At 39.6% G+C, this 26,030-nt stretch overlaps 1 protein-coding gene across 1 annotated transcript; it reads right to left on the reverse strand.

Moving 5' to 3' along the window:
* Window positions 1–372: 372 nt before the first annotated feature.
* Window positions 373–6,691, reverse strand: atp6v0b (ATPase H+ transporting V0 subunit b). The gene is made up of 8 exons (XM_080837167.1): window positions 6,456–6,691; window positions 5,535–5,583; window positions 5,332–5,415; window positions 4,381–4,458; window positions 4,142–4,211; window positions 3,112–3,163; window positions 2,828–3,018; window positions 373–2,607 (listed from the first exon to the last, which is right to left on the reverse strand). The coding sequence occupies exons 1-8, from the start codon at window positions 6,520–6,522 to the stop codon at window positions 2,581–2,583; spliced, it is 618 nt and encodes a 205-aa protein (XP_080693293.1). The 5' UTR covers window positions 6,523–6,691; the 3' UTR covers window positions 373–2,580.
* Between the last annotated feature and the right edge of the window lie 19,339 nt (window positions 6,692–26,030).

Raw genomic sequence — 26,030 nt, forward strand, 5'->3', positions numbered from 1 at the left:
GTCTTACAAGGGGAAAAGGTGTGGCTTTTCTTGGTTGTGGAAGAGGAGTGGAAAGCCATTTGAATATGCCAAATTACTGTGCCATTGTCATAGAACACAACCACTGCTAAACTGCAACATATCAGATGACCACATATGCCATCTCAGTCACCTTACTCATGTGTATAAAACTAAATGTTACTGTATTTATTTGCAAAGCACCCTCAAAAATGAGAAGTATAATGCACAAGCATTACATTACCACTACCTCTGTGAGTGTTCAGTATATATTCTACGTTCATTTAATTTTCTACATCCCACAGGCTGATTAGGAAACATATCTAAGTATCTAAGGCTGATGCATGAAAACTCTATAACAAAAAGACTAAGGTCTTGATTTCACCAGTTTTTTTATTTTATTTTGCTCAAGGACAAAGGAACCAAGAGGATTCACTTTTACACATCAAAACAATGGGTTCACCACAACCACAGAGCAGACAGCCACATTTTAAAAAGGGTGGGAGGCCTATCTTCAGTTCCTGGAGAGCATCTAACTAAGACTACCGATGATGGTCTTGGAGAACCTTCACACAATTAGGATTATCAATCAAGAGGCTCGGAGAGATTGCACGGCCATAAGCACAATCCCCTCCACCAGAAGGTTTGTGAAAGCTCCAGCTTGTGTTCTGACCGCCTCCACAGGCATGTAAAGCAGCGTTGGCTTTTGCTATGAGGACGGTAATGGAATGTGTAAGAAAAAAAAAAAAACTCTTGAGAGCTAAAATAAGCAACAACAACAAAAAAAATGTCAACACGCAACTGAGCTTCTTCCAGCCTTGTATATTTGAGGGCAAAGATATCGTTGGTACATATCCACAAGGAGAGCACATTTCTCTTCTATGTCTGTCAACATATTACTGAAAACGGTGACAAAAAAAAAATACATTTTTCACACACACTCACATAGACACTAACAAAACAAATCAACACAGAAAATACAAAATGAAACAGAAGGCAAACTGGTCGACTGTACTACTCTTCTAAGTGTCTGTAAAAAAAATGGGAGAGTGATTCCTAAGTGAAGCTGTGAACCACAGTACATGTACACGTCAACCCCTTCGGTCGCCCACCTGTAGAACCCTCTGGAACAATTCGGAAAGTCCATAGAAAATATGTGAGGTCCAGAGGTGGGGCGTTAAAATCCATATGATTTTAGGTATACATCCATCAGCAAGTAACATGGGGGAAAGCTGTATAATTTACAGGCAATCTGTATAAGTTGATATGTATGACTAGTGTTTCTGAAAAGGGTTAAGATCCAACAAAGGACCATGGAAGCTTTGTAAGTGCCAAAAAGAACGATAGATGGCAAACGGGCCAGAGGAGAGGGCAGAGGGGCGTGCGGTCGTGCAGCAGAACCAACTTGATATCAACCATAGAATACACATTGACCTGGGATATGGTTCTGTGTTTATTTTACATAAGGAATTAAGAATATGAAGTTGGTGTGCCCATATAACACTGTGGGGACGAAAGGCTCAAAAAGAAAACAGAACTGGAATGGTGGACACCATCATGCTTTACAAATAAACACATGCCCTTTGTTGTGTGTGTGTGTATACACACATACATATATACACACACATACATATACACACACATAACGTGTATGTACACCCACACGATAGATTACAATATCCTTTAGTTTTTAACCAACCAGTAACTGAAGAGTGCCACTCAAAATGGGGACTTCACAGACAGACAAAAGGACTGACTTTACAAACTTTCAGAGAAAAAGCCGCTTTCAAGCAGGTTATTTGAAATTGCATTTGTCTCAAAACAAAAACTGCAGTCTTCTACAACTCCTGTGCACAGATAATAACTACACAATTTAAGAAAGAATGGAAGTTGCCCAGGGAGCCAAAAAAAAAATGTAAACCTGTAGCTGGGTTAGTTACTGACTTTGAAAATAGTATTCACTTTGTTATCACATTTATGCATACAATGGAACTGAATACTGTATTTTACACCATCCAATGGGGATCACCACTTTGTTGCACCTCTCACTTTCATATATAGTACAGAACACCACATTCAGTAAATTATACAAGATTTCACATATGTACCATCATATATATATATTTATTCTTACCCAAATAGACTCAAAAAGCACATTTTCGTGAGACATTCCATTTAACTTTCAAATAAAAGATCATGCAGAATATTTATTTCAAGTAGTCTTCACATTAAAAATATATAGCAATTTTTACCCATTTATTATTTTGCATTGGGTCCATCTTAATCTTACAGGTGGAAGATGGCTATTTCTTTGCTTCGTCAATTAATGTGCGCTTTCATTCTTTTAGATTTGAAAAAGGATTCCACCCCCTAGGACCAGTAAATTACCCTAAGGCTTTGCACTTCTTTGATACAAACAGACGCAAACATGTCACTGTTCAGCAATGATGGTTAAAATTGTACAAAGAAAAATAAATCACAGACAGAAGAAAAATGACATTTAAATAATTTACTATATTTACACACTCCGCCTTTTGCACCTCTGTAGCTCGTCCTCCATGGAACCTCATAGCGACCTCTCTTCTAGTCTCCCATTTTTACTTTTGATGTCTGTAAAAACAAAAAACAACAATTGTGACATTAAGAGCATTAATAGGAGCTTGCTATGCCTTCCTATATCAAAGTGAGTCTCTATTTAGCATGTTTAGAATTCCATAAATTCCACATGACACCGACTTAATGAAATTCACTAATAGACAGCAATAACCTTCTAATGTAAGTGTTAATACAACTACAGGATTACAGCCACACTATTTTTTCAGCAAAGTACCTGCAAGATGGCCACAATGACTCCAAACAGACCAATGGCACTGCCAAAGATTTCCACAATGAGGATTTTGACAAAGAGACTGGCATTTTGCGCATCTGCCAAGGCAGCCCCGCTACCAACGATACCAACACAGATGCCACAGAAGAGGTTTGAGAAGCCGACAGTAAGACCAGCACCAAACATGGAGTAACCTGTTTAAAAAAATAATAAAATAAATACACAGTGCTTTTTTTTTTCAGAAGGAACGTTCTTCTTTTCCAACTAACTGAGGTCATGTCCTCTACCTGCTTGGTAGTTCCTTGCTCCAATGGTTTCTGGTGTGGTGCCACTGAAATTCTGCAAAAGAGGAAATACATGAATATCACCACATTATGTTCCATGACATGAATAGAATGATGATAGCAAGTAGTGACAATCCATTCAATATTCCAACAATTAAGTGGTTCAGACCACCCCAACATCGGGTTCTCTCTCCTCCTAGAAGACCTGATAGCACAATTATATTTTTAGCTTTGAAATCAATTATTGGTATGACATAGGGCTGGCAATACATCAAATGAATTTGAATAATTCGAATTTTCTGAACAATGTTGAAAAATGCCTAAATTGCTAAATCAAGATAAGTGCTTCCTGTGCTGTAACTCAACTGCCAGCCCCACTCTACTCTATGCTATGACAGCAACATCAAAGATTTTAAACAGACGGTCGACACAAAGTGAGAGACCAGAGAGAGAGAGAGAGAGAGAGAGAGAGAGAGAGAGAGAGAGAGAGAGAGAGAGGCCATCAGTTTGACAATTTTTCATGAAGAAAGCTATGTTAACTGATCGGTCATCATTTTGTGCAATGAGCATGTAGCTTTTTGCCAATATTACGATTATGGCTTAACAACAGTCTTTGCTGAACTAACTTAGTACCTTTCTAGCTAAGTCACAGTGCAGTGTGACCCAAAGTGCCTGAGTTACACCTAGCCCTAGAAGTACACTAAATCCCACTTCAAGACTTTGGTTATTTTAGGTAAGCAACCCAACTGTGGTAAACCTGGTTTAACCTTAGTTCGCACAGGCCTAGTTCAGCCTGCCACCCCAAATCTGTTTTTTTTTGGCATATCCATATTGTATAATTTTTTTTGTGCAAAAAAAATTAGCAAATCGGATCCTAACCACATTTGGAGGTGGTTTGAAATGCAATTCCAATTGGATCCCTACAGATGCGCCTCAGTACGGACGCTCTGGCACTCCGATCAAATTTCAAAGTGTCACTCAAAACGTGGCAAGCAACGCCAACATCAGATCCAGAGACCTTCATAAAACTCACCTCTGCCATGTTGCTAATGACAATCGCCATAATAATTCCATAGATAGCAACAGCTTCACAGAAAATGATGCTGTGGAAAAATATTTTAAACGTTATTCACACAAGTTTTAAAATCAGCTTAAAAACATTCACTCTCACTACAACTTTACCATAGAGCTACACACAAAAAAGAGTGAGGAGATAGTAAAATTAAAGGACTTACTCATCAAAATTTTAAAAAGCATTAAGACGGAACATACCTGACAAGATTCTTGGTTTTAATTCTGGGGGCTTTAACACCACCCCCAATGATGCTGGATCCAGTGATGTAAATGCCCCTGTAAGAACACGTAGTAGGTTAGATACCATCTTTAGCTTGACTGGTATTTCTTGATATGCCATCATAGCTGCTGTCTGCCTTCACATAAACTTCAGTACACTGTCTCTAAAGCCACTGAATACATATATATGCATGCATGCATAAAGCCATGCCAAATATTTTGTATTTAAACTCTTAAAACATTGCTATTTCTAGTGATCCTTATTATATTTGGTTAAAATGATCACAGGATGAAACATGATGTTCACCTTGCAAGACTTTGTCATGCTTATGATCACACTACTGTGTAAGGTCGTCTTAGACTGACTGCTGGTGCGTTCTCTCTTATTGTCATGTAACTACTAATCACAGCTATAAGCAGTAACACCAACCTGGGTATACATAAAAAACAACTACAAACGTATTTCAAAGAATCGCCCTGTAAATGAAACTTAATGTTGCACCGATGCAGGTTTAACATGCAGTCCACTGTGTTTATTTTCCATTTACAGAGCCAGGACTGTGTTTGAACATCTGAGTTTTTTTGAAGCACCCACACTGAACGCAGAGCTAGAGAACTGCAATGAGCAACTCACTGAATTTAACAAAAGGTATACTTGAAGTATACTTTAAAGTAGCTTGATTGTTCTTTCCTTTGTACGTTGCTTTGGGCATAAGCGTCTGCTAAATGACTAAATGTAAATGTATACTGGATTAGAATCACGGCACTTTTAAGCTGTAGTTGTGGCTGAGACACAGTGTTAAAGTAAACAGAATTTGGAGACCAAGGAGTGTACATTATTTCCACATCTACTGAAAAGTTCCAGGTTCATCATGAACTCCACTGTTCCATAAAATAATTTTAGAAAAGGGAAGTAAAATATAGTCTCACCAGGCTGCCCCGACGACAGAGAGGGAAATGGCCAGGCCAATCCCAAGGCTTGCCCACATAAAAGGAGATGTCTCTGTCAAAAACCTACAAAGAAACACAACATGAGATACAAGAAGTTGGTTCCACAAGAAATGAATTGTGCTAAGAGAACATGAGATGAAAAAACAAAGCCAATATAAAAGTTATAGAATGCAAGTCCTTACCATGCAACATCAAAGCGAAATCCTAGGTCAAATATTGTGTAGCATAGTCCTGAAAAAAAAAAGTCAGTCACGTTAGTTAATAACAAATGTACAAACCTGAACATTAATGGAACTAATGGAGTGGAATAATGGAGACTATTTTGCTGGATTGATTCAATCATAATACCACCATCAGCAGCACCCCTCGACGCGGGCGGCCTTCGTATCTATTTGAGATAAGCCAAATATTTGGCAAGAAAATGACAATGTTTTGTGGAGGGTGTGTGTGGAAGTTCACCAGACCATGGGAACTTGGGCTCTAACGTCAGTTTTTAATTATCAGCATTTAATCAGCAAAAAATAATTTCCGCAAGATTTCAAATCCGTGTTCTCCACATTTCATCTATTAGCTGCCTGCCTGCAGATGTAGCTAAATATTTGTAATACTAAAAAGGCGTTTTCAGTCATCCATTTGGAATAGATTCTTACAGCTGATCACAAATCTACAACGCATGACTAGCCAGCTAACCACTATGTTGATAGTTGAACATCTAATGGACGTTAATGGTTAGCTTTCACGGTAGAGCTTATTCCACCTCTGAACATGAATACTACTGTCAATGCATTAGTTCCAAAATCAAACTTTGCATGGACTTGCCTCATGAAATAATGTATTACATAATTACTCTAACGTTGCAAGAAAGCTTAGCCTTTGGATTTACAGACATATCTAGCCATCTCGTTAGCTGGCTAGCTAACAGTATACAGGTTAGCAAGGTAGCTTCATACCTAACACCTTCCCAATTGGTAACTAGTGTGCTCTCATGATGAAAACACTGCATGGTATGCGACTCTAGTCTAGAAGATTACATCGAACTAATAAACATTTTCACAAGGGAACTGTCTCAGTAAGAAAAACTGTGAATGCAAATAACTGCTTACCGACGATGAGAATTGTACTCCAGAAGGCCAAAGTGACCCCGGTGTAGAGAATGGCGTGTCCGTTCATAATGCAGTCAAACAAGCGCCAGTTTTGTTGTCAAATATGTGAAACACAAATTCTGAAGTATAATCTATTCGTTTTATAAATCCTAGTTTAAGAATGAAGGCTAGAAGGATATCGATCCTTCAGTCTTGTGAATAGGGAAAACGAAGGATGAAAATCCTATACCCATCAAGAGAGGGGAAGTCATCAGCTGATCATGTGATGTACTTTACTTGCGCATGTGACCGTCAAACAAGACGTCATTCTACTTCCTCATTTAACCTTCGGTGGAAAAAATATATTGTGGTGGTGGACCGAAAAGTTTGTAGTTTTTATTGTTAACAATTTAACCCTTCCTGGTTAAAAAAAAATCCTATCGAAAAATGAATGGAAATTTGCAAAAATTGTCGCAAAAAAAGGTGTGAGCGAAACTACGCCAGTAGAAAACCTACTTAAATGGTGGACAGCTAGCTATAACTATCAGTTGGTCTTCTGTAACTAACTGTTGTCTTGTTTCATCAGAATCAGAATTTGGTTTGTTCTGGTAAGTAGGTGCATACAGTAAACATAAGAATAAACAAACACAATAAGTACTACACAAAACATAAAATATACAAACACAATAAGTACTACACATACCATAGACACACAATAAGTAGCCTACTACACATGACATAAAATACACAAAAACAATAAGTACTACACATAAGAACAAAGAGAACACAATATATACGATACAATATATAAAACAATGTATATAGGGAAGTAAAGTGGAACTTGAAAAGTGGAGTGCAAAATGCGATATGGATATGCAATGTGCAATGTGCCAAGAAGTGTGTGTTACTGTAACACAGACTTGAGGTGGGGGGGCGGGAGAAGAGTCCAAGTCAGGTGGGGGTCCCGGGCCTTGTTAAACCAACTGCAGCCGGGAAAAAGCTGGTTTTGTGGCGTGAGGTTTTGGTCCTGATGGAACCGCATCCTCCTGCCGGAGGGAAGTACCTTGAAGAGTTTATGACCCGGGTGGGAGCGTGTTGTGTCCATGAATATATTGCATTGTTCTATGCATTCACTGTTGTAGTATTGGTTATATGCACTTACGAGTACAGACACTAGGGGCACTAGTACTAGCTGAAGGGTCTTTTTCAATGTACTGAGACTGAGTAAACTACGCTCTCTGTTCCTTATGCTTCATGTGTGTTAATGTCAACACCACAACAAAGTGGCGAAGAGGATAATAGTGAAGAAATGTCTCTGCTATTTATACAACCTCCTGCCGTGTTCCTGGATTGCCCAGGAGAGCCGAAAATTCCATGTACTGCGTGGAAAGGCTACTTCGACAACTAAACTACGCTCTCGGCAACAATCTCACCTGCCCGCCTCAGGGTCCTAGAGCTGAACAGGTCCTGCAGGGACGGAAGACCTTCTCAGCAGAACGGATGATACGCTGCAGTCTGCCTTTGTCATTGACAGTGGCAGCAGCGTACCAGATGGTGTTGGAGGAGGAGAGGATGGACTTGATGATGCAGGTGGAGAAGTGCACCATCAGTGTCTTTGGCAGGTTGAATTTCTTCAGCTGCCGCAGGAAAAACATCCTCTGTTGAGCTCTTTTGGTGAGGGAGCTGATGTTCAGCTCCCACTTGAGGTCCTGGGAGATGATGGTGCCCAGGAAGCGGAAGGACTCTGCAGTGTCGACTGGGGAGTCTCTCAAGGTGATGAGGGTGAGTGGGGCTGGGTTCCTTCTGAAGTCTACAACTATCTCCACTGTTTTCAGAGCATTAAGCTCCAGGTTGTTCTGCCCACACCAGGTCACCAGATGGTCAATCTCCAACCTGTAAGCGGACTCATCCCCACCAGAGATGAGCCCGATGAGGGTGGTGTCATCCGCAAACTTGAGGAGTTTGACGGACTGGTGACTGGAGGAGCAGCTGTTGGTATACAGTGAGAAGAGTAGAGGGGAAAGAACACAGCCTTGGGGGGAGCCGGTACTTATGGTTCTGGAATCAGAGACATACTTCCCCAGCCTCACCTGTTGCCTCCTGTCAGACAGGAAGTCTGTGATCCACCTGTAGGTGAAGACAGGCACACTCAGCTGGGAGAGCTTGTCCTGTAGCAGACCCGGAATATGGTATTAAAGGCAGACCTGAAGTCCACAAACAGGATCCTGGCATAGGGAGTCCAGGTGCTGGAGGGTGAAGTGAAGGGCCATGTTAACTGCATCATCTACAGACCTGTTGGCTCTGTAGGCAAACAGCAGGGGGTCCAGGAGAGGGTCAAAGTGATGGCTTTGAGGTGAAGCAGCACAATGCGCTCAAATGCCTTCATCACAACAGAGGTCAGGGCAATGGGTCTGTAATCATTGAGTCCCTTGTTTCTTCTAATGGGCCAAAACTCTGCGCTGTAGTGCGTGCCAATGCCTGAGATAGAAATGTTGTTGCTGCGGATTCTACTCTAAAAACGTTGTTATTGGCAGAACAATGAGTTAACAGAGCTATAACCAGCACAATTAGACATCAGGTTTCCAACATTTTTATCGAGGCGAACAAAAAATACATAGTACATTGTTTAAGTCAAAAGTGCAGGGGAAGACTCAGTTATTTGACCCAGATGCCTCTCTCGCAAGCTGAATTTATATTGTATTGCTGCAGTCACATCATTATAACCCGGGCTAAATAACTCGACCTTCTTCTCGGTTCATTTCCCATCTGCATGAGTAAACAGGAAGTCCACCAGAACATGCCACATGGAGACACCAATATTCCAATTCATTTGCTCAGCTGTAGACCAACTGTTGCCTGATGAGTTACTCTCAGGGGCCACTTGATTTGAAAGGCCACCAATCTTATCAAGACATGTTTTAACCATTAGTTTATGCTAAATGAAATGATTCAACTTAAAATACATTTTAAATCAGAATCACACAGTTTATTAAAAGCAAATCTGCAATTTAATTTATGTAGTAGACAGACAGTATAACACACAGTTATTGGTGTCTATAGTCAATATTCAGTGCAGATCAGATATGCATCCAAATATGTATACAAATACAGATCAAGTACCGTCTTTACAGACTCTTTCAACTGCGGTGTCCTCATACCAGCTCAAACCAGTTATCACCAACTGACCCTGAATCTGCAAGTATAATTTGTCGTTTCTTTTGAGTTTTGCCTGACCGTTCGCAAATTGTATGTGCCCTGCCTCAGAAACATCACTGACATTAGGACAGGGTGTTATTTAGGGTCAAAAACATTTATGCCAGGGTTGGCACCAAGGTAAGGGGCATCAGGAAGTACAACAAACCCTTAGGGTAAAACATTTACACTAAAAAGTTGCTCCAGCACTCAATTCTCCTCTTCAAGCCCTCTTGTTACTGCAGACGCATTCCCTTCCAAAACAAACCTTCTGACTGTTCACATGTACCTTCCTCTATCAGTGCTGACATGTCCTGGGTTACCTTTAGGTTCTCTAAATAAAACACTAGATCAAAGTTTGGGACAAAGTGCATATTAGATAGAAATCTAGCACCCTCCACTAAGAGAGTAGAAAACGCATCTGGATGGTTCATATGTGTTCTTGTCTGAATGGACACTGATAAGATAGTATTGAACCCCTTGGAACAGATCCAAACCCTGAGTCCACAAAAGATAGCTCTGACAACCCACTGAGAAGACAGGACATAAGAGGAAGTGGCTACAGGCTTTTCAGTGTTTCTCCAGTTGAGAGTTATGAATAGTAGTTAGTAATATAAAAAAGCAGTAGCATGTGGCATGAACTTCTTGTTACTGGGTGCCATTGGCATCTCCATCTTCGTGCCAGTGGCTTGTACTTCCTGGACAGTGGACCATCCTTTACGAAAGGAAAAGATAATAATGTCCACTATTCCTTGCGGCAGCAACATTTTAAGACACACGTCTAAGCCTGCCTATATTAAATAAAGATTCTGGTCTTGCATCATTTAAACAATCAATTCATAAATTATTAAGATGTATAATTAATCACCAATGACCATGATGGTTGTCAAAACATGGACACAACCAATCGTTTGCAAACATGTCGCCACAGGAGGTCACTGTTGTACTGGAAACAGTCTAAGGGACTGGCAGAGCTTAGTGTACAAATGTACTGTACTTCAAATTCCTGCGAAAATTCCACAGAGCTACGAAATGAGCTAGGAAAATAGGCCTTAAGAAAAAGAGGTCATAATGAAAAAATATCACTGATAATAAAAGTAACAAATGCATACATTGTATAATACAAAAACAAAATAGGACTGAAGTACTAAGAATGAAATACTTGAGGGAAATGTTAGTACAGTTTACTCAAAAGGAACAAAAACTTCAACATATAATGATGCCCTCAAGCCCTTTGGCAATGGCTGCTGTGGTAAGCAGTTCCAGCATCAATAGGTGTCATAGGCAGACTTAACTTGTCCTTAAAATAAACCTAGTTAAGTTAATAACTACATTACCTTTTCTGATGGTTTAACTCTTTGATAGTTTTGACATTGTGTTTGGTTTCTTATAGCTTTGTGTGGCCAGGAGGTTTTAAATACTTTCATAAAATGTTAACCTACATGGGTTGATATGATATGATATGATATGATATGGTGCCTCTAAAAACGTAACTCACGCTTTATGGACTTTGGCGCATCTGTGTGATCTCATTCATGATTTTTTTTTTTACATTTTAAGCCATAACAGCTCAGGTGGCAAGATAACAATTCTGGTTTTGGCTTAAATTGGTTTTGTTAATTGCCACACTACCAATGCGGTTTATCCTGTGTCTGTATTGAGAGAGATCCTGGAGTCAACTGTGGATGCAAACAGTAAACCCAACACAATGATTTGCCAGTCTTTGTCTTGTTGAACGTGTTGACCTCTTGAGGGACTCGTGTCAATCTTTCCAACCCCCCAGCCAGTATTATGCAAACTGTCAGGGAGACCTGACGTGAAGAGGCGTGGGTGTGTTTAAAATGTGTTTGGTATAATAGCCATAGGAAAAAAAGCCACACTACCAGTAGATGGAGTGATGGTGTGAAATTGGTGAAGACAGATGGCAAACCTTGTACCACCAAACCATATCACGCTGGCTGAGCAATTACTGTCAAGGATAGTAGTGAGCAGTACGTGAGCAACAGGGACAGTTTCAGGTGTCACCAAAGACAAGATTCACACAATGACTATGGCTGAGTTGGGTTCCAAAAATAAACCATCTACCAGAAAACGTCTGTGTTCTTTTCAGATTTTCAGCATATTTATGTAACAAAGAGAAAAAGAAGGTGTTCAGAATGACGACTGACACTGCCTCGCCATTGAATTTCTATTCCTGTCTGGTTGACGTCATAGGAACTGTTCATTCCTTGTTAAGTAAACTCATTCCATTTTATTTACTTCAGTCCATTCAGAGACATAATATAATTTGACGTTTGAGAGAAGGATTTGTATAGTATCAAAAATGACACATTTTCAGTTATGTAATGAAGTTAAAGGGATAATGGGCTGGGTAGATGTGCTACACAGACCTGTTGCAGTCATTTATTGCTTTTACAGTGTTGAGCAAAACTCTACTGGCATGAGAGTATTTTGCATAACATTTCTTTTTCTTTCAAAATAACATTTAAATGAAGTCTCTGGAAACAAGCTGTCTATCATATTCAAGAAGAGCCCCTGTGTGGATGGGATTTCACGCTGACCACTAAAGGCCTGTTCCAGTAAGTGGAGTGGACAACTGATTTCCTGGCACACAAACGGCACATTTAAAAGCACGCCAATTACTACCTGTGTTTCTGAGAGACTCCACAGAAGAGATAAAGAAGAGATAAAAACAGTGTCATTACACGTCTGTTCCTCCATTAACTTAAAGAAGAACATATTCAATTCAATTTGATTTATATAGTGCCAAAACAATCAAATTGTTTCAAGGCGCTTTACAGAGCCCATTCTGAACCCCTCTAGAGCAATCACAAAGGTGAATGGCAAGGAAAAACTCCCTGTTAACAAGCAAAAACCTTGAGCAACCTTGATCGGCATGCTAGCATTCATGTGGTAAATGTACACGACGCATACAAATGTAACATGGTATATACGTACATGATACATACTAAATTGATAGAAGATAAGGTGGGGAAAGAGCATTTAAATATTGAAGAACATAAAGCCACGCTGAGAAGACGCAGGAGAGGACAGAGGTAATGAGGCAGTAGTTGGAGGCTGAAAGACTTGCTTGTTCTTTCACCACACAACTCAAAACACTGATTTGAGTCTTGATTGGTTTCAGATGGGATGTTATAGAGGTTCTTAACAGCAACACTGTACTACAGGTAGACCCAAAGTTACACATTTTACACATTTGAGATGTGTAGCCGTCTTTTCAGTGGTCATCGAATTTTGGTCAGATTTTTTATAGGTGAGTTTGGCAATCCATATATCCATATAATCCAAGTGTTACTATGGTAATGACTGAAGCATATACCTCATGAATAACAACAATCTGACTCTGAGCAAAGGTGTCCAAGCTCCTCTTACCCTGTTTTTGAGTCATACATCTCTGCTGTCATCTCCACAGACTCACTGTGGTACGATTTCATTTCAAAAATTGAAATAGTGCTTCAAATGGAGAGGATGAATTATGGCCTTTTACTCAAGCCAGAAGAGTGCTTCATACGACCATTTGTGCACATCAGCCACTGTGCTACGAGGAAAAAAAGCCTTGATTGTGGGCAAAACACAGAAATTAAGTCGGATCCAGAATTTTCAGAAATAGCCACAGTACATCACAGTGTGTATTTTTCATACATGCAACCTTTCACTTAACCAGTTCCACAAAGAAGTTGCGTTAGTAAATAAGCCCAAACTGGCTTTGACATTTACACTAAATATTGACCATGGCATTGTGACCTTCAGATAAATGTGACTGTCGCTGTCTTTTGTCAATACTTCCAACAGAACAGAAGATCTAACAAGTGTAGTACATTCTATACTACTTGGTATTGATTCAGTATCTGCTTTTACATGGGTGAAAAGACTTATAACATATAATAGTTATACTCTTTCTGTTCAGTGCAACACCACATCACACCAATGTTAGACAAAAAAAAAAAACGCAATACAAGGTTAAGAAATAATTTCTAGATTTAGGGAGTGTGGTGCAGGCTGCAAAGCAGACTATTCTACCAGAATCAATGGCACTTAAGTGGGATTTGGTTATTCAGTGCACATGCCCTGCAAGCATTAGTTCAGGATACAGAAATTAATGAGTGTCAGGACCTTCAGGCCATATTTGGTCATAAGGAAAACACAAAGCACAATTCATTTAGAAATAAAAGCCAAAGGCACAGAACAATTGCAGCTTTGCAGATATTTGTTCAGTGCTAAAGATCAGTCGGAAACCCATGGCACATAACAGGGTACACGGCAGCATACATCACGTTGCCCACCAAATCGTTCCTTATTACCAGCATGTCTCACTATGTTCTGAATTCAGAGGGTGATGCAACAGCAATGCATTGGCTCCCATGGGCTTACAGCATCACTGGCTAATTCACTAGATGTTATTCCGTACATATCTGAAACCAATGTTTTTCACTCTGTGTCCTGGTTAATGTTACAGGCTCTGTACAACTTGGGCTAAAGACTGACATCTGACGTAAACATCGCTATATATTTATCATTTTATTCCACAAATGTCCTCTCTTTCTTTCTTGCAAAAAGTGACATTTACCACAAACGTGTTACAACTAAAATACTGTTAAATGAGTATGCAAGCTCTCTGTGTTCCACTCAATTGGTTTAAGGCACATTGTCTTTAAAATATGTAATTGCCATTGGGCACTTTAGTTTTCCATTGGAGCGCTACCCTCCTTCAGTTCAGGGATAATGTTGGTTTAGGTTGTCTTAACCCGTACAAAATCAAATCGTGTTGCGAAAACTTTAAAGAATGTAAAGGTCACCTAGAGAACACAAGAAGGCTGGCAGAAAAAAACAAGAGTGTCCACTACATTGCTTAAAGTAGCTTACAGTCATCTTTACATTTAGGGTGTCTTAGTGTGTAACAAACACATACAAAATCAAAATCGTGTTGCAAAAAATGGAAAGAACATAAGCGGCCCCTAGAAAACACAAGAAAGTAGGCGGAGACGCCAAGAGTGTCCACCATTGCTTAAAGCAGCCTACAGTCACTTATAGATTCTGTGACCCATCATAGCAACCCCGATATCAGCACATTCACTGTTTCATCTGATGATCATGGCAACAGTTATGACCAAAACAGTCTAAAAGAAGGGGCTTTTGCCATATCTTACCATTTTTGGAGTATTTTTCTGGAATGACTACATATGCAAGCTACTAAAGTGGGGTGAACGAAACCACTGATTTACAGGGCAAGTATGCATCAGTTGAGGACAAGCACCTTGGCCAACACTGAATTTGAGGATGAAGTATCGGCAGGATGACACAAAACCAACCTTTTGTAAGAATGTGGACAGAGAAGAACACTTTACGTATTGTATCATTGCGATATCTTTCAAGTCATTATGTGTCCATAGCAGACCTTAAGTTATTGCGATTTAGCTTCCTCTTTCTTAAAAAATGGTATTGTGAACCTAGAACCTTCAGACAGGGTGTTACAAGACAGCCAAGGGGATCTTTCTCAGTTCATATATGGAAAAACAATCACAAAAAGCATGTTCATGTTTGAACTCAGACCAATCTTTCATTTTCACCACCATACTGCTGAGTACAACACAGCATGAACCTCAAGCTCATGAAACCGCAGACTCATGAAACACAATAGTCACTTTACAGCACAAAACAAATTATCTGAAACAATTTCAATCTAGCTAACAATAACACAAAAGCAAAAAGTTTTTCCTCAAATGTACAGATTTCTTTTGTGTGTCAGAACAATGAATGCATGTATACGTGTATGAGTGTATGTATGTATGTGTGTGTGTGTGTGTGTATTTATGTATGTGTGTATGTATCTATGTATGTATAGTATATAGTATAGTGCAGTATACATATAGTATGATATAGTGCAGTATGGTATCACTTGGTACAATTGTACCATGATAAAGATAAATTATTTAGACCACTAATAATCATTCTGCTCACATGGCAACAATCTATAAAGCATACCCCCTCCAACAGACACTGTGGTTCCTTTCATCTGCTGGTAAATAAGAACAAAGATGAGCCAGGAGACTCAAGGTGCCCAGTCTTTACCGTGAGGGTATAATCTGTTCCACTGGGAGCTTTCTCAGACAGGCGTCTCTTTTTTTTTATCTCAGACTAGAAGACTTTTCATCTTTTTCTTTTCTTTTTAACAAGGGAGAATAATGCTTGGAGTTTAAAGGCTATCTTTGAAATGCAGCATTTAAGCAACCGAGGAGAATTCCTTACACCCCGATCCCAGCCGCGATTTACCTCTTCTCACAGCAGTTGGGGACAGAAATGATATGACAGTGTTCATAAGGACCTCTTTATGCCAATAGTATGTCAAAAATGCTCTTAGAATGAGACAGCATTTTGCTGAAAGTCATTTCAAGAAGGGTTATTCACTGATAATCTCTGGAATGTTCTCTGGGTTTAACACACCACATAGTTATATTTTCTTTGTACACAGTATTTCTAAACAGAGAGCCAAAAAAACAAAGCAAGCAATAAGTGTTATTGAAATGTTAGCTATTCTGTTTAAAACGTCTGTAGATATCACATTGTTTGTGTCACATATTTCAATTCATTCTCAGTGTAGTGTCGTTTCATAGTGCTGTTAAGAAGAAGCACTGTATCAAGGGTTTTCAGAATCCAAGGCCTGAACTACAAGCCCAGGGCTGAATTGAAGGCCATCCTGTAGAAACTGCAGAAAACCTTGAGCAGCGCTGGGCTCGCTGGTGTTTATTTAATGCCGCCTACTGTTGCCAGCAGCTACAGTCAGAGCCAAACCATTAGTGCATATTGTTTTTTTAAATGTATTTAACGCTTTATAAGGGATTGTTCTAAATGCTTGAAATTCAGCTTTGTTTGCCCGTGGTTACTGAATTCAATTATTTCACCATGTAAAAACTTGCTTTTGATTTCACTCTTTTCAGACTACAAACTCTCACTCGAATATGTATCAGATTTTAAAACAGAACAGTAATGACAGCATTTCTAGTTCATATTAAGTGGCCTTGGTTGATTCATTTGGTTAAATATGATCTTTAGTATTTTTGAATTGCCTTAATTTCATAGCCCTGAACACATTGTATGGTTAATCAAGTCTCCTTAGCATGTTAATAATAAAGTCCGGCAACAAAAGAGGTATGGGCAATCTTTTCTTGCATCCTGCGGATTGTAATTTCCTAATTCACTTTTACTTCACAAAAGAAAGGAGCATTCTCCATTGTCTGTAATTACGTGACATTATGTTTACATTTGTACCCAGCTCATATACAGAACAAATTGTCCAGTCATGCTGATGAAACCTGTGACGCTTTAGCAATTAGGGACCATCAAGGATCATCATCATGAATTTGAAATTACACTAATGTCCCTGCATGTCTGCTCACCTTGAGAAGCAAAGAGAAGAATTAACAACAACATAATTCATAGTTCTCACTTCAATGTTGTGATGTTGAAAATGTTGTGAAGTTGTTCGACGGTTGTCCTTGGAACCATCCTTCTGCAGCAAGAGGACAAGACATAGTCTACTCTATACCAACAGCAACCACAGAAAGTACCAATACCATGAATGATTGTCACATTTATTGAATAGCATGTACTGTACTGAGGTTTGGCATCTTGCTTCTATTTATGCAGCGGACACTTTACTTCAAAGCAACTTACTGCACAGCATAGGTATAGGGGCCCAGCTCTCAGGCAGAGTGAGTCCCTGAACAAAACAAAAATATATATATATATATATATATATTATACTGTTTACACGTCTCAGTGAAAGGTTACTGTTGGGAGGCCTGTTGCTATGAGACCGCACCTGGATAGCAGAGTTACTCAAGGACATACATTGCATAGAACAATGGGGAGAACCACCTGTGCCACGCGGCCATCTTACTGATACAATACAAATCCTTATGAATGCACTTGCTGCATGGCATTCTAAACATGTTAAATCTTGTCGAGGTGTATCAAGGTGTATGTATAGTTGCCTCTAGTAGTGTCAAGTGTCTTAACCCATCATGAGAATGGGGGCGGGAGGGGGGGGCTTGGGGGTTAGGGTTGGACATCTGTTAAGCCTTTTGGAGGTGCCGTTGGCCGAATTCAACAAAACTTCTTGTAAACCACAGTAAAATGCTCACGAACAATGGGGAGAACCACCTGTGCCACGCAGCCATCTTATCTCTAAATTGTAGGATGTCATATTTACACAGTAAGAGTGCTGGTAAACAAAGGAGAACTTAAAAAACCTGTATGTAAAGTTTTGTGCTCACAATTAATTATAAATATATTTCCATTACAGACCCCATGATTTTGAGACCAAACAAGGTTGCCACTGTGCCTCATGGCTGCCATAAAACCTGATTAGTCCCAACACACAAAAACCTTTGTCATGCACTGTCTCTAATAAAACATTTTAAGATTACTTTTTTCTTGTGTCCTAATACATTCCCCCTTCGCAACTAAAATGAAAAAAAGACACTCAATTAATCTTGTTAATCAATAAAGAGGAAATGATGTGTGTTGCTATGGTTCCTCTAAAAGGCTCCACAACAAAGTGCTGACTGAACCAAGCAGTTGGTCCTCCCTCTAAAATAAGACAATGACTGAAAGCACAGCATAGATATTAAAGATGAAACATTAGTTCCATGAGAGTTCCTTTGGAGTTGCTAAATCCAAATTCTTCAAACCCTTTTTCATCTCAAAAAGAGAGTATTGATCCAAAGTATGGCAATTCAAATACTGCTGATAGACTGGGCTTCACAGCTCTTCATGTAGGCCTATATAACAACAGATTCAAGATGTGTGCTGTTGAGAGATATTAACACTTTTTTTTGCCTCCACTGATTCCAGCAGCTATCAGCACACATCCTGATGAAAAGTAAAAGTAAAACTGTTGTCTTTGTATGGAAGTTTATTAGACTCTTTATTCAAATGGCAATGCATTTGTCAAATGGCAATTCAATGCGCAAAGTGACAATGCAATCCGCAATTCAAATGGCAAACCAGTTGTCAAATGGCAATTCAATGTGCAAATGACAATGCAATCCGCAATTCAGTTTGTATTATTTTGAATAAAAATTTGAATGAACGCTTATTGCATTGCATTTCATATTGACACGGTTTTTTCGACTTTATTCAAATGGCAATGCATTTTTCAATTGGCAATTCAATGCGCAAAGTGACAATGCAATCTGCAATTCAAATGGCAAACCAGTTGTCAAATGGCAATTCAATGTGCAAATGACAATGCAATCTGCAATTCAGTTTGTATTATTTTGAATAACAATTTGAATGAGCGCTTATTGCATTGCATTTCATGTTGACACGGTCTTTTCGACTCTTTATTCAAATGGCAAAGTGGCAATGCAATCCGCAACATATCAATATCCACGTGATGTCAGTCACGTGATATGTTAGTGTGAACCTCAACATGGGGTCCATGTATTAAATGTCAGAAGAATCAGAATCAGCTTTTTTGGGCCAAGTAATCATCTTTTAATAAAAAATGAACATACAATTTTCTGTCACTGACATGGAAGTAATTGAGGAGGACACAAGAGACCAGGCAATGGGTGGTTCATTTTTCAAACACAGAGCCGAGAGAATTGGGGCTTCGATCGCTTAACAGGACAGTTCTTCAAAACCTGCCCAGCCTTCACATTCCCTTATCAGAAATATGTGTAACCCAAAGCTTTTCAACTTCACCTCACCTGCCACTGAACATGGATGCACACATGAAAAACATGCAGTTAATGAATTCTTACATGCTACTCCGGATTTCGTTTGTAGTTGTGACTGCTGTGGTCAAGGTTGCGGGGAAGTTAAGTGTCACTGTGCTTACACGTATTCCTCAAAATATACAGCATAACACAAAACAATACAACAGTGCAAAACAATATAATACAACAGTTCAAAACAATAAGTTGTTCTTTAGAAAAATGTATCGTAGAGGAACTGCCGAAGACCGAATGTAGAAGATAGCTGGAAATATTTGTATGTGAATTAAGGTGTTTACACAACTTTTATAAGTCTACATCGACTCGGTTTGTTGTTAATATACTATACGAACACTGTCAGGGCAAACAGAATATTGTAGGTCTTTAATTAAGCTCTCGACCGTTATGGTTAGCTTGCTGCCTAAACTTTAATTGGAGATCAATGTAGAAGATAGCTGCTAAAATGCTATAAGCGCTGCACTGCAGCCGAGCTTGCTACTTGACACTCGCTACATGACAGCCAAACATGTTCTTTTTTCTGACCACGACCCCTAGGCGAAATACCGCCTGCCGATAATTCGTCCCAATGGAAACGTGGAGTTAGACTTGAAGAGAAGAGAAGAGAAAATAAGAGCTTCTTGAGAATAGCGGTATAAAACACTGCAAAACAGTGCCGTACATGGACCCCAACATGGCCGGCAAAGGTTGTTGTCATGGATATTGGTCACGTGACTAAATACGCCTAATAGGGGTAGGGACCCGCCTTGATGGGGCGACTGACAGATTGCATTTTCATTTGAATTTTGCAACAAAAAGAGCGTGATGACAAGTAAATGTTAATGCAATATAGTGGGGGCGCTGTTCAGCTACTACATTGAATTTCCATTTGAATAAAGAGTCGAAAAGACCATGTCAATATGAAATGTAATGCAATAAGCGCTCATTCAAATTGTTATTCAAAATAATACAAACTGGATTGCGGATTGCATTGTCATTTGCACATTGAATTGCCATTTGACAACTGCTTTTCCATTTGAATTGCGGATTGCATTGTCACTTTGCGCATTGAATTGCCAATTGAAAAATACATTTTCATTTGAATAAAGAGTCGAAAAAACCGTGTCAATATGAAATGCAATGCAATAAGCGTTCATTCAAATATTTATTCAAAATAATACAAACTGAATTGCGGATTGCATTGTCATTTGCACATTGAATTGCCATTTGACAACTGGTTTGCCATTTGAATTGCGGATTGCATTGTCACTTTGCACATTGAATTGCCATTTGACAAATGCATTGCCATTTGAATAAAGAGTCTAATAAACTTCCATATCTTTGCAATTGCGCTTAGGGGTCCAGTTATTTGAGATGGTGTGGGATGAGGGTATGTTGCTTTCAAATAAAACAATGTAGCATTCAAACAATGTGCTACTGTGCTATAATCAATCAGGACCAGCCAGACATGTGTCCTTACGTGGGTGAAAGTCTGAGGAAAGGAAGATATTTTTTGGCTGGTACTCAACCAGCACTGCATATTGTGTTCATAGAGTTTGTATAGATTTGCCATGTTAGTTTTAAGTGTTGTTACTCAGTGTTGAAATGAACTCCCTTTGGAACTGACTGAACTGGAGTAAAGCAAAGACTATGCAGCTGATGTGGTGGAGATTCAGGAGCAGTTGTTTATTGGAGATAGTCTTGAGTCTTCAGCTCAGGTATTGGTCAGGTATCACGCATCTCAGATCGGAAATCGAACACACAGCATAGAAAGTTTGCAGAATGTAATTCTCTGCCCATATGCCCAAAACAAGGTTATTCTCATCCCCATCTAACATCCTTCTCTCACAACACTCTATCCTTCTCATTACACCTCAAGAAGCAAACAGACCTGGGGAAGTTTGTGCAAATGCAGGTATCATTTAAGCCTGAGAAGTAGGACTTGACTCATACATTTCTCACAGTCATAGTGCAATATATGGAGTAAAGAAATGACAAAAATGCACAACAGCAATGATTGGTAAATAAAATAAAAATAAATAAAACATATCAACGAAACACACAGCCCTACATTCTACTAATATGACATTTTATGACGGTAGTTTTGACAGGTTCAGAAAGTCTTAAACAGAAGACATCGTATAACAAACATTATGATGCATTACTGATACAATACAAATCCTTATGAATGCACTTGCTGCATGGCATTCTAAACATGTTAAATCTTGTCGAGGTGTATCAAGGTGTATGTATTGTCGCCTCTAGTAGTGTCAAGTGTCTTAACCCATCATGAGAATGGGGGCGGGAGGGGGGGGGGCGCTTGGGGGTTAGGGTTGGACATCTGTTAAGCCTTTTGGAGGTGCCGTTGGCCGAATTCAACAAAACTTCTTGTAAACCACAGTAAAATGCTCACGAAGGTATCTTTGTTGTTGGTGCTGTATTCTGCTGCTATGGCAGCCATGTTGTTTAGCAGGTGTGGGCTGCAGACAGTGCGTGTTGTACTGTGAAAGAGGGCCCCTACGGATCCTGGGTACCATATATGGTTGTGGCTGTCAGCAGCCAGTTGTTGTTGTAGTAGGATCTGTGGTTGGGCAGTTGGTATACTGGTTAGGTTTGGTTGCTGGATATGAGAACTTGTATGTGACAATAAGAGGATTGGCAGCTGTGGTTAGACCCCAACCAATACTACGAGGAATCTAAAATATTTTCCAAATCAAAAATGACATGTTTTAAGTGATGATGATGTAATCATGCAAAGATGAAATGACAACTGGAAAAATGAGGACATCTCTTTATAACCAATCTCTAAATTCATTCCTTGAAAGAAGCAAGAACCCATTCATGAAAAAAGCTAATTTGGTTTTAAAAATGAAATCAGAGGTTATTACTTCTGAGGGCCCATTTCTTAAGGAGATGGCCCTTTGGGATGCTCTATTCACTGGCCATCGCATGGGTTTTAATGGCCATTCAGTAGCATTAAAAGCAATTTCAATTAGCACATTTTCTCTTTTCAAAAGAACGAAACTTACAAGAAGCCTTTATACTTTTGAAGTGTACTCAGAGTACTTGTAATGTTCTAATTTGCGTCATCATTTTGTTCACAAGTTCAGATGGAACGTATGCAGACTGTAAACCATATGACAGGATGGGACATGACTCCACTCCACTTTTGGTCAAAAAGACAAATGAAACGGTGTAACAACAGCACTGTTGCACCACTTTATGTCCTATAGACCTATACCATAACCCACCAAACATTGACAAACATACGCAACAAGTAAGAGGCGATAACCTGGTGGAACAAGTTGGGGAAGTAAGCATTGAAATGGACAGAAAAGATTCAGTTATACAGACTGACAGAAAAATATCTATACTCCTCAGGTCAGGGCTACTGCTGGCCTAAGCAGAATTATACCATGAGGAAGACCCTAAGCACAAACATGGGTGGGTCAGCACAATGCTCAGCACAAAGTGTGACAGACTTTGCTCGTTGTTCGTTGCTTTGCTAATTTGCCAATGAAGGGCCCCATGTGTTCGGCTTCCTCTTACATATTAATGCTGCCTCGTCTCCACAGAAACAGTGACACTCTTTGGAAAGGGAACATTTAGCTTTAGTTTCATTACTCATCTTACTATCTGTAGTCTATTTTAAGATAAAGATGATGAACAACACATGCTTCGCATCCAGTGAATAGCTGAGGCCTTTTATATGTGTTGACAAAGGTGGCACACATAAACCCCTCTCCTCCTCCTACTCTGTTAATTAAGGGGAGAAATCCTCTCTGTTTCTCTATTTTTCTGGGATTAAAATAGTTCCCTCAAAAGGCAGGAAAATTATATCTTGAACGTGTGGCGTGATCACGGAGAATACAGCCCCTGTGTCAGTGCCACATCTTTGATTAGCGGAAGAAACCACTGAGCAATTGTTTTAATTTGAAAGGGGTGGGTGGTGGGTGCAGATGTGTATGCCCTTCCCTTCAGCTAGGTATGCATATTCAATGCCTGACTACAACAGTGCTATTGATGTTCCCGGTACAGAGGGCCAAGTGGTAAGGCTGAGTCAACTCTAATTGTATTTCACAATGGTCTTCTGGGCCTAGTTTCCCGAAAACGACGTATCTTAACGGCCTACGTGGATTTTGGCGACCTCATGGACTCATCATTGCCGTAAGTGCGGCGTCGGGAAACCGCTCTGCAATATCCCTCTTACGACCGATTTCAAGTCCTTTTTAGCGTTCGGGAAACTGGGCCCAGATTGTTAACTGAATCTGACCTGGCAGCATAGATGTTGTCATCAGTTATTTAAAGCTTAGGTGGCTTCTTCTGTGCACAGTATTTCAAGAAATCTTCCCTGGCGAGTTCAAGGTCGGGCTACACTTTTACTAATAGGCCTACCATTTACACTTGATTAAGTTGTGAACAGTCTATTATTACTAAAGGATATAGTTAACCAAATAACTATGTAAGTGTTTAAAATGTAGCTCAGTGTAATGGTTTCAGTAGAACTTGTGGACCCAAACGCACAACACAGAGACAAAGGTATGTGCAATTGAAACCTTTACTGTTTTGTGTTCAGCACACACATAGGCAGTCCATACACAAGTAAATAGAATCCAACATGAATTCAAGCCGGGCTGCCTCTGTCAAGCTAAAAAGGCACCGGATGCCTAAAAGAGCCCGGATGATGTAATGTTGACTTTCGAACGACTCTTGAGTGACAGTTGCTATGCCAACGCCAATACGTCACCCTAACGCGATTTACCTCAGAGCATCTTGCATTGTACTTTGCTACCTGAGACCAGCTTGCTTGTATTTGACCTACAATAAACCAACCAAAACAACCATGTGCTTGATGTTTGACTTTGGTAGGAAAGTGGTTGATTCGCTAGTTGGTTATAGTATCAAAGTAAGCACATTTCATTAGCTAGCTCGTGCTAGTGTAACGAGCTATCTTGTTAGCTTGAAGCTATTCATCTGTTGTGCTTAAATTAAGAAAGTCCTTAATGTGTTGTGATTTTAAGACATATCTGACGGCACCCACAATTAAATTTGAACAAAACAGGGCATTGTTTGCACAACATTTTACTAAATAACAACGGGGGCTTGCTAGCTTTGACATGCTAGCGGACATTGCTAACTTACAGGTTACCAGCAGGCAGGTGTAGCTAAAACTTTTTATTCGCTTAATATTGTGCCTAAACGGATACTATGTACCCCGACACTTTTTGGCTATCAGTCAGAGAGTCTCAAGAGTAGTTCGAAAGCCATCAGCTACGTTTTAGTCGCTTAATATTGTCGCACAAAAGGAGGAATTGCTATTAGCAATATAGATGCTAGCGCGCGAAACCTGTTGATGTGTGCTTACTTACAAAAGACCGGCAGCCAATATTAAGCGTGTAAAAACAACTCTTGAGACTCTCTGACTGATAGCTAAAAAGTGTCCGGGTGCGTAGTGTCCGTTAAGGCACAATATTAGGCGACTAAAAAGTAGCTGATGGCTTTCGAACGACTCTGAGACTTAAAGCTAATAAGCGCCCGGCCTACGTGGTGACCGGATTACGTAATGCTAACGTTGGCATAGAAACTGTCACTCAAGAGGCGTTCGAAAGTCAACATTACGTCACCCGGGCTCTTTTTGGCATCCGGTGCCTTTTTAGCTTGACACCTCCACTCACTGTGAAGTCAGTTCCATTGTCGGATAAGGACGAGGGGCTTAAGATAGCCTACTAAAGCAAACCCTGAATATCAGTGATGGTGTTCAGGTCAAAACATAAAGGCCTAGTTTCCCGAACGCTAAAAAGGACTTGAAATCGGTCATAAGAGGGATATTGCAGAGCGGTTTCCCGACGCCGCACTTACGGCAATGATGAGTCTACGATGTCGCCAAAATCCACGTAGGCCGTTAAGATACGTCGTTATCGGGAAACGAGGCCAAAGTCAGTACAAAATGAAACCACTAAATATCATCCACAGAAAAGATCAGTAAGGTCATAATTCGCCAAACGTTATAATACGCTGTCAATAAAATCCCAGTAGCAGTAGGACACAGTTTTCCATTCTTACATGAGTGTTTACTAAAACCAAACTGCTATGGCAGCCTATTGACGTCTTAAGCAGGGACATAATAATACCCACAACAATATTCTTGCAGGGGGCCCAGAATTCCTAACAACGGCCCTGCCTCTGTGAAGTCAGTTCCATTGTTGCTGAAAGTTACCTGATTGCCTGCCATCAGCAGACATCTCACACTGAGCTGGCCTACGATGCTCTATGAAAAAAACTAAATGAAGAAGCAAACAAACAAACCAATTAAATAATTGTAAGCAGTAAAAGGAAATGATAAAGGAAGAAAGAAACGTTCCCATGATGTAGGTAATGCTTTAAATACATAAAAGAATACTTAAAATAATAATAAACCATTAAATACATTGCCAAACCTATTTCTAATTTATCTATAAATGGTAATAACATTCGTTATTTAAAAATAATTCTGTATTTATTCTTTATGTTTTGGCCATTTGAATAAGGTTATTAAATTCATGTTTCCATGGATACATATGAAACTCCAGTATGTGCTGGAAATACAGAGCAGGTTCTAAAGTAGTTCTTCGAGAAACCAAAAAGGTCTGACTGCTATTCCGTAACCCACTGCATAGATTTGAAGCAA

Source organism: Sprattus sprattus, assembly GCF_963457725.1.
Source record: "Sprattus sprattus genome assembly, chromosome: 4".
Lineage (NCBI taxonomy): Eukaryota > Metazoa > Chordata > Actinopteri > Clupeiformes > Clupeidae > Sprattus > Sprattus sprattus.

What these genes read in the sequence shown, in the direction of transcription:
- atp6v0b (XM_080837167.1), bottom strand. Translation starts at nt 6,522, where the DNA reads ATGAACGGACACGCCATTCTCTACACCGGGGTCACTTTGGCCTTCTGG. An exon ending in AAAACCAAGAATCTTGTCAG is followed by an intron (nt 4,212 to 4,380) that starts GTATGTTCCGTC and finishes ATTTTTCCACAG; the next exon opens with CATCATTTTCTGTGAAGCTG. An exon ending in TCATTGTGGCCATCTTGCAG is followed by an intron (nt 2,608 to 2,827) that starts GTACTTTGCTGA and finishes TTGTTTTTACAG; the next exon opens with ACATCAAAAGTAAAAATGGG.